The sequence below is a fragment of the Homalodisca vitripennis genome, chromosome 1 (assembly GCF_021130785.1).
Source record: "Homalodisca vitripennis isolate AUS2020 chromosome 1, UT_GWSS_2.1, whole genome shotgun sequence".
Lineage (NCBI taxonomy): Eukaryota > Metazoa > Arthropoda > Insecta > Hemiptera > Cicadellidae > Homalodisca > Homalodisca vitripennis.
In genome coordinates, this window is record NC_060207.1 from 166,002,466 (window position 1) to 166,016,415 (window position 13,950).

General features: G+C 31.5%; 1 protein-coding gene across 1 annotated transcript in view; it reads left to right on the plus strand.

The window, feature by feature from the left end:
• LOC124352672 (ubiquitin carboxyl-terminal hydrolase 8-like) overlaps positions 1 to 13,950 on the plus strand; it is an 88,062-nt gene that overhangs the window by 67,859 nt on the left and 6,253 nt on the right. Inside the window, exons 14-17 of the mRNA XM_046802251.1 lie at positions 5,292 to 5,507; positions 6,756 to 6,860; positions 10,032 to 10,274; positions 11,685 to 11,818. Coding sequence (XP_046658207.1) covers positions 5,292 to 5,507; positions 6,756 to 6,860; positions 10,032 to 10,274; positions 11,685 to 11,818 — 698 coding nt within the window. The remainder of the gene's footprint in view (positions 1 to 5,291; positions 5,508 to 6,755; positions 6,861 to 10,031; positions 10,275 to 11,684; positions 11,819 to 13,950) is intronic.

A 13,950-nucleotide genomic window follows, 5' to 3' on the forward strand; every position in this document is an offset into this window, starting at 1 on the left:
TGCAGACACATGTTGAGAGATTGGCTTAAAATATTTACTATTTGAGCAAATACATGGGAACATCAAAATCATAAACAAGGCAATAGTGATTTTTAAGCTCTAGAACAATATTTTAATGTATTAATTGCTGATAATTTTTACAATATAAATCATATCTCCAGTGTTAAAATTATGGAAAGATCATAATTCTATTTTATCCTATACACAAAGTTACCAGAAACCTCTAACGGTTAAGAAAACTATACCGCATGACGTGAAAAATATGAAAAGTGGGAGAAACCAGATTTTGATGTTTGGTACAAAAATATTTCATTCATGTACAACTTAGACATTTAACATATGTACACTATCCACAGCCAAATTGTGAACAAAAATTAAGTTTTTTAATATGACTACTTAAAATTAATCAATTATAATGTAGTTGGAAAAAGATCAAACTATGTATATAAAATTACATTGTTGATACGCCAAATAGAAATAACAACACCAATGTCTGGAAATACATTATTCTAACCTATTAATTATAGATAACTTACTATAACATTTTAATAGGTTAAAATTGTTGATCTGCTATAGAACTTTTGGTCTTAGTACTCAAAAAGGTTTAGACATCTAACATTTAAACAATACAGAAATCCACATAGTCTGTGTTTTAATAGATGATCACAAGACAGGAGGATGTAGATGTGAGGCCTAAAACGTCCAAAAATTAGCTTGGACACATTACCTGAATATAATTTAATTTTTGGGGTTCACACCAAAACTTGGGGTTTTGAGGCCTTTGCTGTGTAGAGTTATCTTCAGTCCATAGAGTTGAACTTGTAAACGTAACAGCCACGTAAGCCAAGAAATAGGAATGCTTTAAATATTATTTATTAAAAAAAAATTATAAGCTTCACATAGGTTTATAATTTTCAGCATAGCTAAAGATAATTTGAATTGTCACTGTTTAAAAATAAATTAAACTAAACCAATCAAGAAATAATTACATATTTGCAAAGCTTAGTGAGCTTAGTCTAAAAATTTAATAATAAGTACTTGTAAAAATTATTCATTTAAGTATTCATTAAATAAATAGTATGCCTGGTTAATGAGGTAGCATTTTAGATCAGTTTTAAATGCATTTATGGAGTTCTCCCTCTTTAGATTTAGAGATAATTTATTATAGATTTTTAGAGCAGAAGGACCCTGCAGGAATAGTTTTAATCTGTGTATGGGGTATTATAAGGGTTGATTTCTAATGTTATAATGGTGCAATACTTGATTTTTTAAAGAGTTGTTATTAATTTTAAATAGTAAAAGGGTTTCTAGAATATGTAGAGATAGTACAGTGATTTGAGAGATCGATTTGAATGTTTCGAATTCAGAAGCCAGGATTAGATACCAGTTTTAATTATATATAAATTATATGAAAAAATATATCACGTAAAAATTGTTATGTAAATTACTAGACAAAGTATAGTTGAATGGCATACAATTTCTATAAACTGAGAGAACTTAACACTTTGCCAGTAATATAAAGAATACTTTGTGTATCTATCCAGAACATTGTTATTCAGTTAGTTTAAAATTAAAATAATACTTATATAAAATTATTTTAAAATTACATATCCTTAGTTTATTTCCATTAGTTCTTTTAAACCCAGCCATTTCTTTAAGGAATATGTGAAGTATCTTAAGTCAATTTTGGACAAAACTAAAGTGTTGTAAAACGTTTTTAACTCTACTATTTTTCTAATTACGAAGCTAACGTTTTTAAATTTTATATCATAATGTATTTGTTAAAAAAATTATATTATATTAATATATAAAAAAACACTAGTGCCTTCAATAACTCAGAATGCAATAAAAATAATTTAATTATTTTAACAAAATCATTAAGTTCTATTTACATATTTAGTATGTTTCAATGTGAGCTCCACCTGTGGCACGACACACATCAAAGCAATACTCCACCTCAGTCCAGGTCCTCTTTATCATGTCAGGAATCATAGTTGTTATTGCATCGGTGATTCGGTCCTATAGATGTTGCAGGCACTGGATATTTTGACGATAGACAACGCTTTTTATGTAACCCCAAAAGAAAAAATCTAAAGGAGTTAAGTCAAGGCTCCTTGGCGGCCACGCAAGAGGACCATCTCTACCAATCCACTGATTAGGGAATCTTCTGTAGAGAGCTTCACGCACAATAAGACTGTAGTGAGGCAGTGCTCCATCTTGTTGGAAAGTAACAGTTATTCCTTTTTCCCTTTCAGCATCATCAATTCGTGGAAAAACATAGAGTTCTAACATGTCCAAGTAGTTAGTTCCACGGATTGTGTCTTTAGTGAAAAAAAAATGGGCCAACAACACAATCCTGCATGAGACCGCACCACACGTTTACCTTGGGTGAATCACGGACGTACTCAAACACTTCATTGGGTTGTTGAGAACCCCAGATTCTACAATAAATTATGTCGGTTAACACTGCCATTAAAGTGAAAGGTTGCCTCATCACTAAAACAAATCCCGTTGAAATAATTTGGATTATCATGCGTTTTAGCATCTTAGCAGCAAAGTCAACATGTTTAGGTTGGTCTGCGGGCTTAATTTGATGCTGCAATTGAATTTTGTACGCATGTAGTCTCAGACGTTTATGAATCACATTTGAATTGTGGTTTTTGGTATACCTAGTTCTAAACTGCATCGAGCTATAGACTTCTAAGAGCTATGCAAGCACAACTGCCTCAAACGTTCCACATTTTCTTCAGATGCTCTAGGCCGGCCGGTCGATTTCTCTATGTCTACACTTCCTGTGTCTTTGAACTGCCTATACCAATGAAGAATAGGTTTATTAGTAGGTGGGTTTTGTCCATAAGTTTGGCAAAAATGTCGTTGCATAAGAATCACTGACTAATTCAGCACACCACAAAACACACTGAGCTTTTTGCTGCACACTCGCCATGACTGCGAATCCTCTACTGACTGGAATGGCGACAGTTGATGTGCGCCAAGCCTGTGAATGCACAGAGCTCACTTCAAGGTCAGCGCAATGGCGGAATTAAAACTTGAATAATTTGTTTGCAATATGACGTTTGATTCGCACACATCGCTTAACTATTTCTTTTACAGTAAAGTATCAAAATTAAGGCCACCTTTTTCGATGACCTGGTATTAAAATTTTTAATTTTCTTCAGAAGAGGTTGATTTAAGAAGTGATGATACTATCAAGCTTACTCTGTTTTTTTTCAATACTATAAATGTAAACAAATTGAAGATTGTTATCAAATTAATTAAAAATTGGTTCTACTGTCTTAACCATGTTTACGCAGTTGATTACATTTAACAGCCTCTAGAAGTGTATTCAACCTTTTATCTATTGAAAATCCTTAAATTTACAGTTAAAAAATTGACGATTATTAATCGAGATAAAGACAACAGTAGCCTTCCTCCAGAGTGGCATCTGACCTTCTCTCACTAAATAGATCAATGTCTTCCCGGGTTATAGGTCTGATCACGGGACATGGTCACTTGAGGAAGCATCTTCACAGAGTCGGCATCCTTCAGGAGGACCTGATAGGTTGTTTTTGGCAGTTTGTGAACTGCTGAAATCATAGACTGGTAGTGAGCTAAATCTATGGCTACAAGACAACCCTTACTATACAGAAAAGGAATTTTGTGACAATTAAACATGTTTATTTTTATGAATCTAATGACTACTGACTCGATGTACTGTTCTCAAAGAATATGTCATTAAAGTATATTGTCTATTGTCTATAGGCCTCATGATGTGCTTCCGGGGTGCGCAAAAGGCCCTTAAGGCTTAAGTGCATGGCAGTAGGCCGCCCCATAGAAGAAAAAAAAGAAAAAATTGAGATAAAAATTATCATATGGACCAAACAATACGTAGCAACAAAATGTCATTGAAATCGGTTATGTGGTTTCAAAGATTAACGTAAACAAACACTGTGACACAAGATTTTTATGTATAAAGATTTATTTATATAAAACAACAATTTCATAAATCAAATTAGTCCATGAAAACCATATACATAAAAAGAAATTTGCCACACATATAGTTGTTAGTCATCTCAGTTTAAATTTTATTGGTATTCTAAGGAAAAAGAAATTACAGGCCTTTTTTACAAGTAAAGTAACATACATTTTTGTAAGTACAAGTCATCTTGTTTTTTTTATAGTAAACAGAACACTAACTTTCAGTTTCATAGCAAGTGCTTATAATAAAACATCATAATAAAACATATAATAAAACACTTATAATAAAACATCAAACCAAAATCTTTTATAATAAAGTAACTAAAACTGTTCATAACCCGTATTTACAAGAAAGGTTTACCCTAAATATTACAACTAGAAGTAACTATTACTATCATGGGGCTAACAAAATTCAATTAAGTTAGTTGTCAAAGTATTTTCACTAACGGAAAAATGTATAGCTTTTTCTCATTTGAAGTGAAATTAAAAAAAAAAACCTAACAAATATCTTTTCTTATACAGTTTTAGAACATATGAATTTAGATTGTATATTTTTCATTGTACAGTATATTGGCCTAAAGGTTAAAATATAGTAAATGTAGCTAAGGTACTTATTTTGAAATAACATGAAATAGTATTCAGTATATTTGTACAAGTTCCAAAGTCAACTTACCATTACTTACTTACTTATTATTTGTTGCATTCATACATTTTTATTTGTTTTAACATCAGCAAAATATTTATAAGTAAAATTACTGAACTAGTAACGAGCACCAACAGAGATATTTTTGGGTTACTTTAAAACCACAATTTCTTTTGAAAATAATACATTCTTTAAGCACATACATCAATAGAACAAATGTGATGCTTAAGAAAAAACTTGTCACAAGACACCCTTTAGAAAAATGCCTCAGACATTTTTCAATTGGCCCATCACTTGGTGATACCATATTACCCACTTTATGGTCTAACATCTCGTCATATAGTGCATGTTTCTGTGAACTTATCACACAGTGTTGTTTTGGGCAAAAACTAGTGTTTTTTTCCCATTAAACAAATTTTACCCAAAAGAATGTATGAACTCTTTGGTTGTGTTAGCTTTTAAAAATTTGTTATTTTACTATCATCGGTCGGTTCTTAACACCTGTAGGTACAAAGAAAGGTTATAACAAAAAATATGCAGCATTTGGTGAATTCAATTTTAAATTTCAAGCAATGATAATATATCAAGTAGAATTTGGATAGAAATGAACATATTATAAGTGTAGCATTATGGAGTCGTTTTGGTAGTATACTGAAGATTCTGTTGTGTTCAGGGCCGGGGGCTGACAGGGCTCAAGAATTTGGGCAACCTGTGTTACATGAACTCAATAATGCAGTGCATCAGTAATACAGTGGAACTGACCAAGGAACTGACCAAGTTCAACCCAAAGGAGGTCAGCGGCCGGCGTCAGATCGCCAGTGAGGTCAGCTCTCTGTTGAGAATACTCTGGTTGAACGACGCCCGCATCACATCCTGTCGTAGTCTCAAGGTAACAGATACTACATCATTTTTATAAAATTTCATAAAAAGCTGCATACTGGTTATCCTAAGAAATCCTATTGAGAGGGCAAATAGCCGAAATTGTGTTTTCTTTTCAGATCATCCATTGTTAACCTTGTATTAGTCACATACAATCTCAGGTTCTGTGCAGTGAGAAATGTTCACTATAAAGTATTAGAAAATAGGATTGTGGCTAAATCGTTAGGTATAACGACTCAAATGCTCATCGTCCCATATTTACACGCACAGAGGTTGGGGCCAGCCCAACACCTGAGGTTTTCTGTCCCGGGTTAATCAGTAACATCTTGAGACTCATGACTGAGTAATACTCTATGACAGTGTCAGTGTATTATATACTGTTTGGTATCATTTTTTTAGTTATGATGTTTACTATCTATATATGTACTAATCACTTAAGAATAACATTACAAATAACGAAAATCTGGTTTTGGTTGGGGAAGTGTACTTGGTGGCTAACAGGGTGGTAATGCAGCCGGACATAATCCCCTGCACTTGTATGTGTGCATGTCAAACTACATGAACATAGCTGTAGTCACTATTTGCTAATAATATAATATTATAAGAGTTGTCAATCTACACTACACTATCCTTTTTTTATTTCAATTGAATTTTAGAATCCCCTTAGTTTTTTAATGAATCATTAGTTCAGATCTGATTTTATTATTTCTGTTTCCTGATTATATTATTTTTATATCTTATAGTAATTTTATTGTTATTAATATTGAATAGATCGAAAAATGTTTACAGTAGTTATTCAACTGAAATTATTGTTTTATTATGTCAGAACTGATTAAAAATTACGTTTCAAATCATGTACAAGCATTTATTACTCATTTTTAAAACTGTCTTAAAAAGTGTTTTGAGGCGTATTAAAATAATTGTTATACTTTATGATATTTAAAAAATTATTTTACATCAAAACGCGTTATAGTTACAATTCTTAATGTTTTATGTGCAGCAATCGTGTTTTGCCTATGTTTTCCAGTGATTATTTAAGACCAGGCTCCAAGATTTTATGTAACAAACTGTTTCATGACCTTCAAACAAAGAATATTAGTAAATTAATTATATTGCTGGAATTAATATTTTATGCATTCAGTATAAAAAAAAATTGACAGATATTTTAAAAACACCACCTCTTTCTTTCAGTTCATTATTAATTTTACTCGAGTTAAATTACTGATAAGTTAACACCTACATCTTGATTGTGTTGTAGGGAAAGGTAGGAGCGTTGCGTCAAAGCTTCTCAACATCAGAGCAGCAAGACTCACATGAGTTTTTAACTCTACTCATAGACTGGCTTCATGAAGATCTTAATGAGGTACATCACAATTAACGTTCCATAAGCTAGTAGCACCTGTTTATCCCATTTGTAAACTATTTGTTAAAGCTATATTCTTACAGAAGTCATATTAAATATGTCTTATAGTTCTATAGTTGTGTATTTGTAGCATCTGATTATGAACAACTAACAGTGAGTTGTGAATGTTACTATACAATTGATTGTGAAAATTTACTCTCAAGTAAATATGGAGCTAAACATAATGATTCAGATTTATTTATTGGTGAATCCTCTGTTGGTTATTTTATTATGACAATATTGATAATGATCCTGAAGGGCTTTTAATATCAATAGAGAGTTTCCTAAAGAAGGCAACATACCCAGGGCACGAGTGATTACTCTTAAAAGATTAACTAAAAGAATGAACACTGCTTGCACCGTAACTTTTTTATGTTTGACCTAACTTCATAAACATTTTTACTTTTGTTTACTATAAGCTTTAATTGTAGTAGTTAAACAAAAGATAATCCATTCAATGCTATAAATTGAGACACAGTAAAAGTGAGCACTCGTATGCTTTCTGTGGGGTGACAGATGGTATGGTCGCTCGCTCAGGCTGCTGATATGAACTTATAATCTCTCATTCATATCATTGATGAGGTAGCAAGTGAAGAGTTGGCTCACTAGAATCAATTAAACTACAATCCACTTTCCAAGTGCAGTGCTGCTTTCGATGGAAGAGGAATGAAGATGAAGCAAGGAATAATCACAACCCTAGCGCTATCACTTTGCATAACACTTCATTAACTATTGTTTTTCTGGAAAGCTTGCTAATATTGTGGAAAGAGACCCAAATGCACATGTGGCACAGTTCTATTGTCAGTCCTCACTACTGAACTAATCTCCTATATCTGTATGAATGATTTATCTCTAGTCTGAACCACTTGATGAAGCTTGGTCAGTATTATGTTGGAAGCTTCAGTTTATCATCATATACAGTCTACCAGCAAAACAGCCTGATCCTAAACACTACAGATTCTGTAATCTTGCAGTCTGACAGCGATTGTTTAGCTTTGACCTTAACAGGAGAGGTTTGTTACCATTCCTTGAACTGTTGCTTAGATTCAGGGGTGATATGAGATATATTAAATCTTCTACCCTCGTGAATTTTTGTATCATTTGCAATCTCCACAACCTCTGTGATGGTCAAACGTTTCCATACTGGCCTTTGAACTATTTGAGACCCTTTTAACACTTTATATTCTGTCATTGCACTATTGCCATAAACTTAACAAAGCTGACAATGAAATTATAAGATCTTGATTAACAAGTCACTAGTCATGTACATGATGTGATGTGATACTTTAAAATAAATAAATAAAATAACTGTCTGCAGCTAACATGTTGCGTATATTAAAAAACCTACAATACCTCACTTGCGATAGGATATTTAACCCTTTTAACCCCGACGTCCGTACTATACGAACGTCGTAAAAATGGCGTCAACTCCCGACGTCCGTATAGTGCGGACGTGCACTTTTTATTACTTTACTGGCCACCTATTTCACCAAATGCTTTGAAATTTCACAGACTTATGCACAAAGATATTTTGTAGTTTGTAATGGTTTGACTTCGTATTTTGTCAGTCTGTGACTGAGCAATTGCAGTTCGTCTCGACTGACTGCTCACGCTTGTTGCAGATAGCTGTATATCACGTGGTTGTGAATATTCCGTTTTCTTCACAGTTTTAGGTTAAAGCAGTGTAAAGTACGGCAGTTAAAGTTTAGTTTATTATTTGTTTGATTTCAAAATGAGTAAAAGACATGTTCAAAGTCTCCCGCAAGTGAAAATACACTAATTAGTAACCTAGTTGCAAATGGTGTGGATGTGATTAGTGACGACGATTTGAGTGATAGATATCTTGAAAACATATTGTTTTGTCTTGAAAATATTGTTTTAAAACTTTTTTTAAATTTAGATTATGAACAGTTTTAGTTATTTTGTCAGAAATAACTTTGGTTTTATGTTTATTTTAAGTACTGTGAATTTCAAAGGTCTTGTTACATTGCCTTGCCCAGAAATGGCAAAAAGAAAAATTTACACGGCTTTACAAAAAATGATGTTACTCCACTTGTAAATAAGGTAGGCCTATAATTTTTGTTTCCTTTTATTAAGGATTAAATATACCATAAAGTAAATGGGTATTTTTGTGTCAATTATTTTTTTATCTATATGGTTTCCATGATCAAACTTGAAATGTTTTCATTTTTATTTATTTTTTATATATGTATATGTATGTAAAAAAATTACTTTCAAAATAATAATTTTATTTGTATATTTCTGTTAGCTACATGTATAAACAAGTAAAACAAAAAAAGAATTACCTAAATATCTTAAAAAATAACTGAGTTATGAATTTTTTACAAAACCCTTACATTTTGTCTGAAAATGGCTTGGGATTTCTGGCACATCACTTGATTTAATGGCCGGGGTTAAAAGGGTTAATAATATTGGAACATTTTAAAGACACACAATAAAGCATGTAGATTAACTGTAGGACACGTGCTTGTTCCCAAGGGATGTCAAGAAATGCTTGTTGCAGTTTTGCCTGAAATCCAAGTGTATACAAGACGATTGGGCATACTTAAAAAAAACCATCATGCTTAAAAAACTGATGCCTAATTCTTGGACCAACACATTTTATAAATAATTTAGTTTGATCCAAAATCAGAAGTGCAAAATACAGGAATACCACTTCACATCTGATCTTTCTGGCTCAGACCAGAAAGATGTCTAATATAGATGACAGGTCATGTTCCAAAGGGAAAATTATGTATGTACTTTGTTGGTGTGTTTTTTTTTTATAGATCTATACCTGAATTAAAACAAAGTAATCTTTTCAATGTCTGTATTTATGATCAAGAAGTTTGGTTTAAATAAATTTGAGATCTCTACATTTTGGTTTGTAAATTTGTTCTCCATTAATATAAAAACTAATTATCTTGAAGGTCAGCTGAATTGATTAAATTGTTTACATTTGAAAATGACTAGCTGTTTGCAAAAATTAATTCACATTTGCCTTGTTGTAGATCAATGTAAAAAATCATATTGAAACAAATCAGAATTGTCTTTTTGTTCAAAAATATGATTGAATAACTAATCTAAAATTAGCTGCTCATATTTTAAGATTACTGATTATGTCTGCTCTAGCCTTCACATATCAAGTCACTGGAGGGAGCGGTAGAGGACACAGGAGAGAAAGCGTGGGGAGAATTCCAGAAAAAAAACAACTCCTTGATCCTGAATCTGTTCTATGGTCAACTCAAATCTACAGTGACTTGCAACCATTGCCAGAAACAGTCGGTGCTCTTTGAGCCTTTCTCTAACCTCTCCATCCCCTTGCCCACACCCCAGGACACACCCCATGATAAGGACAGAAGGTGCACCTTGCAAGTAAGCATTAAGTTATGTTGCTTCATTTAGCATCTCTTTATGATTCACTGTTAAATTGTTAATACAAAAACAGTTAAATTTGTATAGTATTTTCCAGCACTTGATTTTTTTAATGAATAGGCTTACCTAACACATAGTCAAAAGATATGAAATTTGCTTCTGGTTTTTAACCCTTACCATGCTGTGGACGGATATATCTTAGAATGGTAGACTTTGACCAAAACGACAAAATATACAGTTATATCCAATATTATAGATTATGTTTCTTGGAGAGTTTTTTAGTTCCCAAAGGCCTTCAAAATGCCCAGTGAAGCTCAGTGCTTATCACGGTTGCCAACAAAGTGTTTAGAAACAACCTTCACTCTGCAGCAGGGGGAGTTTTTAGTTTACATTTTTAAATTAAATTTAAATTTAATTTAAATAAACAGTTTTGTAAATAGTTCTTTTTTATTTTTATTAATAAATACGCTAATTGTAATTAAAATGCCCTGTTTTATACTTTGTTTGCTTTTACCTCTTATAATTTAGTTATACCAAAAATTAGCTTTGAACTTAAAGAAACAAAATTTTTGTACTTGTCTTATTAGCATTATAGGAGAGAGTTAATGGATTTATTAGTGGCATGTGAAGGGTTAAATGGCAGTGATTAAAATTTTAATTTTAGCCTCAGATTTTGAAACACAACCTGTTCCATGTGTTTTGTTTATATTTCAAGAGTTATATAGTTTCCTCATATTGAAATCTCATTATGTCAATAATATAGCTAACTACAAATAGATAAGTTGAACTGAATTTCTTTTACACTATACAGGATGATTCCGATAAAAGTGTGCATTCTTTCAGAGTTGATAGAGTATGTGAATACAAACATTTTTTGTCCAATACACATGTTTTGTTTCCAAGAAAATTGAAAATTTGTGAAACACCTCCTTGTAGACAACATGTAGTGTTTCCTTTGAGATAAGGCCAAAAAACACAACGCTGCTGATAGAAACCTGTATTTCCTTTTGTAATAACACATAAAAGAACTACCAAATGTGAACAAGAATGTAGAAATAAATTATTATTACAGAAAATGTTCCAAATTTCTTTTGTTTGTGTCAATGCAAAGCTAAGCTCTTCAAAACATAGATTGTTTTACATTGTGAATGAGTCATGGTTTTTCTCCCACTTCTGCTGCTTAGTAATACTTTTTAATGAATACTGTTTTTTAACTAATTAATTAAACCTTTGTGACCCCTATGTGTATTGTACAAAAAGTGTTTGTATTCACATCCTTTGTCAACCCTGAAAAAATTTGCACTTTCATCAGAATCACCCGGTATTAATAAATCTATTCTTGTTGCTATATCCTCTCCACATTTGCAAGTCAACGTGTATCTTACAGCAGAAGTACCACTAATGTTGCAGGAATGTCTAAGGCTTTATCTGAAAGGAGAGAATATCAGCGGATGGAAGTGTCCCTCTTGCAATACACCAAGAGAGGCAACCAAGAAACTCGACATTACGAGGCTGCCTCCTGTCCTGATAATTCACCTCAAGAGGTAAAAGCTCAAACTGTGACTATTTCCAAAATTAAGAGTTCTTGTTTAGTGTATTTTTGGTCCACAGTAGTCTGAGAAATTAAAAGAGTAGCCTATGATAGCAATTCTCACTTCCAATTTTAGTTACACTGTTTTATGAATCATTGGGTTGAATACCCAATTCAGTGTGTTAAAATATCAATTCAATATTAATACCACTTCAGTCAGATACTCAATATAATGGTTCATATGTAACATTTTACATTCCACTCCATTGGAAAATATATTTTAGAAATCTCTAAGAAATTATAACTTCAAGCAAAGATTTCTCTGTGTTTTTATTTAACCTTTTGAGTGTCATGCAATTTCTAAAAGTCACATCCATAAAGTACCAGTCTTATTTCTCATAAAGTTGCTTTTAATCATTTGGAGAGAAAGCTGTTGTATAATACATAATTAACACATCTACACAATTCTTTTTTGTTTCTAAGCAATAAAGAGAAGAATTTGACACTTGTCCTATCACGGTGGAGATTAATAAGAAAATATTTTAGCAAACTTTATAAAAATTAAGTTTGAACCGAAGTTTTTTTCATCTAATATGTTTATAGTTTTCTGGATAAAGTCTTATGACACAGACTTTAAAAACTAAATTTTATATATACAATAATATATTTTTATTTTATGAGAGTAAATTTTAAAGAATTATTGAGTTCTAGGATATTTTTGTACTATTCTGGTAAAATATCTTTGGCATAGAGAACAAGCGTGGAACATTTAAAGCCAGTTGGGAGTTCATTGCATAAATTTAAAATAGCAAAAGATCCTAAAATCAATCCCTGAGGTACACTATGATCATTGGCTTCTGAGAGGTAAGAATTTTATAAAAAAATAACAAAGTTTTGAAACATCATCCCTGGACATTTTGTGGTCATGGCTTAAATCAGATCATAAACTTTTACCTTCAAAAATATGAAATTCTATTTTTACAAATAAAATTAAACTTTAATCTAGTGAAATGGAATGGAATACATATAAAATATATTTATTTATTCATTCGCAATCCACATAATTGAAGGTTAAAATTAAAATCAACCAATTCAATATACATATTAATAAATATGAAGGACCCTTCACATTTTTTACTTTCAGCCACCATTTACTCAACAAACAATTAGTCATTACTCATAAGCATGATTACAAAATAAGAAAAAATCCATTACCTCAGATAAGCGTACAGCGTAAAGTATTTTGTCAAGAAACAATATTATGATTATGTGTGCTTGGCAATAAAAATGTTACCAATGAGTGATTTGTTGAATAATTTAAAATGTAAAGATTGTTTTGTGATGATTAGCCACGACTGCAAGTTTAAATTAAAACATTCAGAAGATTGAATAGATGGAAATTTTCAATGGAGATTTAACAGGGATAACAGCTTATAAAGTTGAGTGATGTTTGTTTTATCACTGGTGACAATTAATTGCATTGTTATATGCCAAGTAAAATTTATTTGTAAACTTTCTTATTGATCATAATGCCACAGTAGTTAAAATGAGGTAAATAAGAATCTCAATGATTAGTGAAACATTGGGTACATATAGTGGTTTCAATTTCAATTTTTCTAAAACTAACATGATCAATTTTAGAAAAATAAAAACCAACTACAACATAACTTATCAATTAAAACAGAATAAACTATTGAAATTAATTAATTGGACAAAAATCTTAGGAGTATTAACCAGGATGATTTAAAGTGTAATGTTCATTTTACAAATGGACACATTAATGATTTGTGCTCAATAAGACTGAATAATGCCATTAGGCATATTACAAGAGTTGTGACTTTTCCTACGACCAAGGCAGTCTATCATAGGTATTTTCAATTGCTTTTATCTTATGATATTATATTTTGGGGACATGTAATTACAGCCACAAAATCTTTATTCTGCAAAAAAGAGCAGTAAGTACTATTGCCAACATTAATTTTAGACAGTCATGCCACCCATTCTTCAAACAGTTAAAAATTTAAACATTACCTGCTCTCTATATTTTAGAATTAGCTGTATTTGTAAAAAAAAACATAAATCTAGTTTTATACAACTCAATCATCAACATGATTACAGTACGAGAAACAAAAACAAGTACCAGTA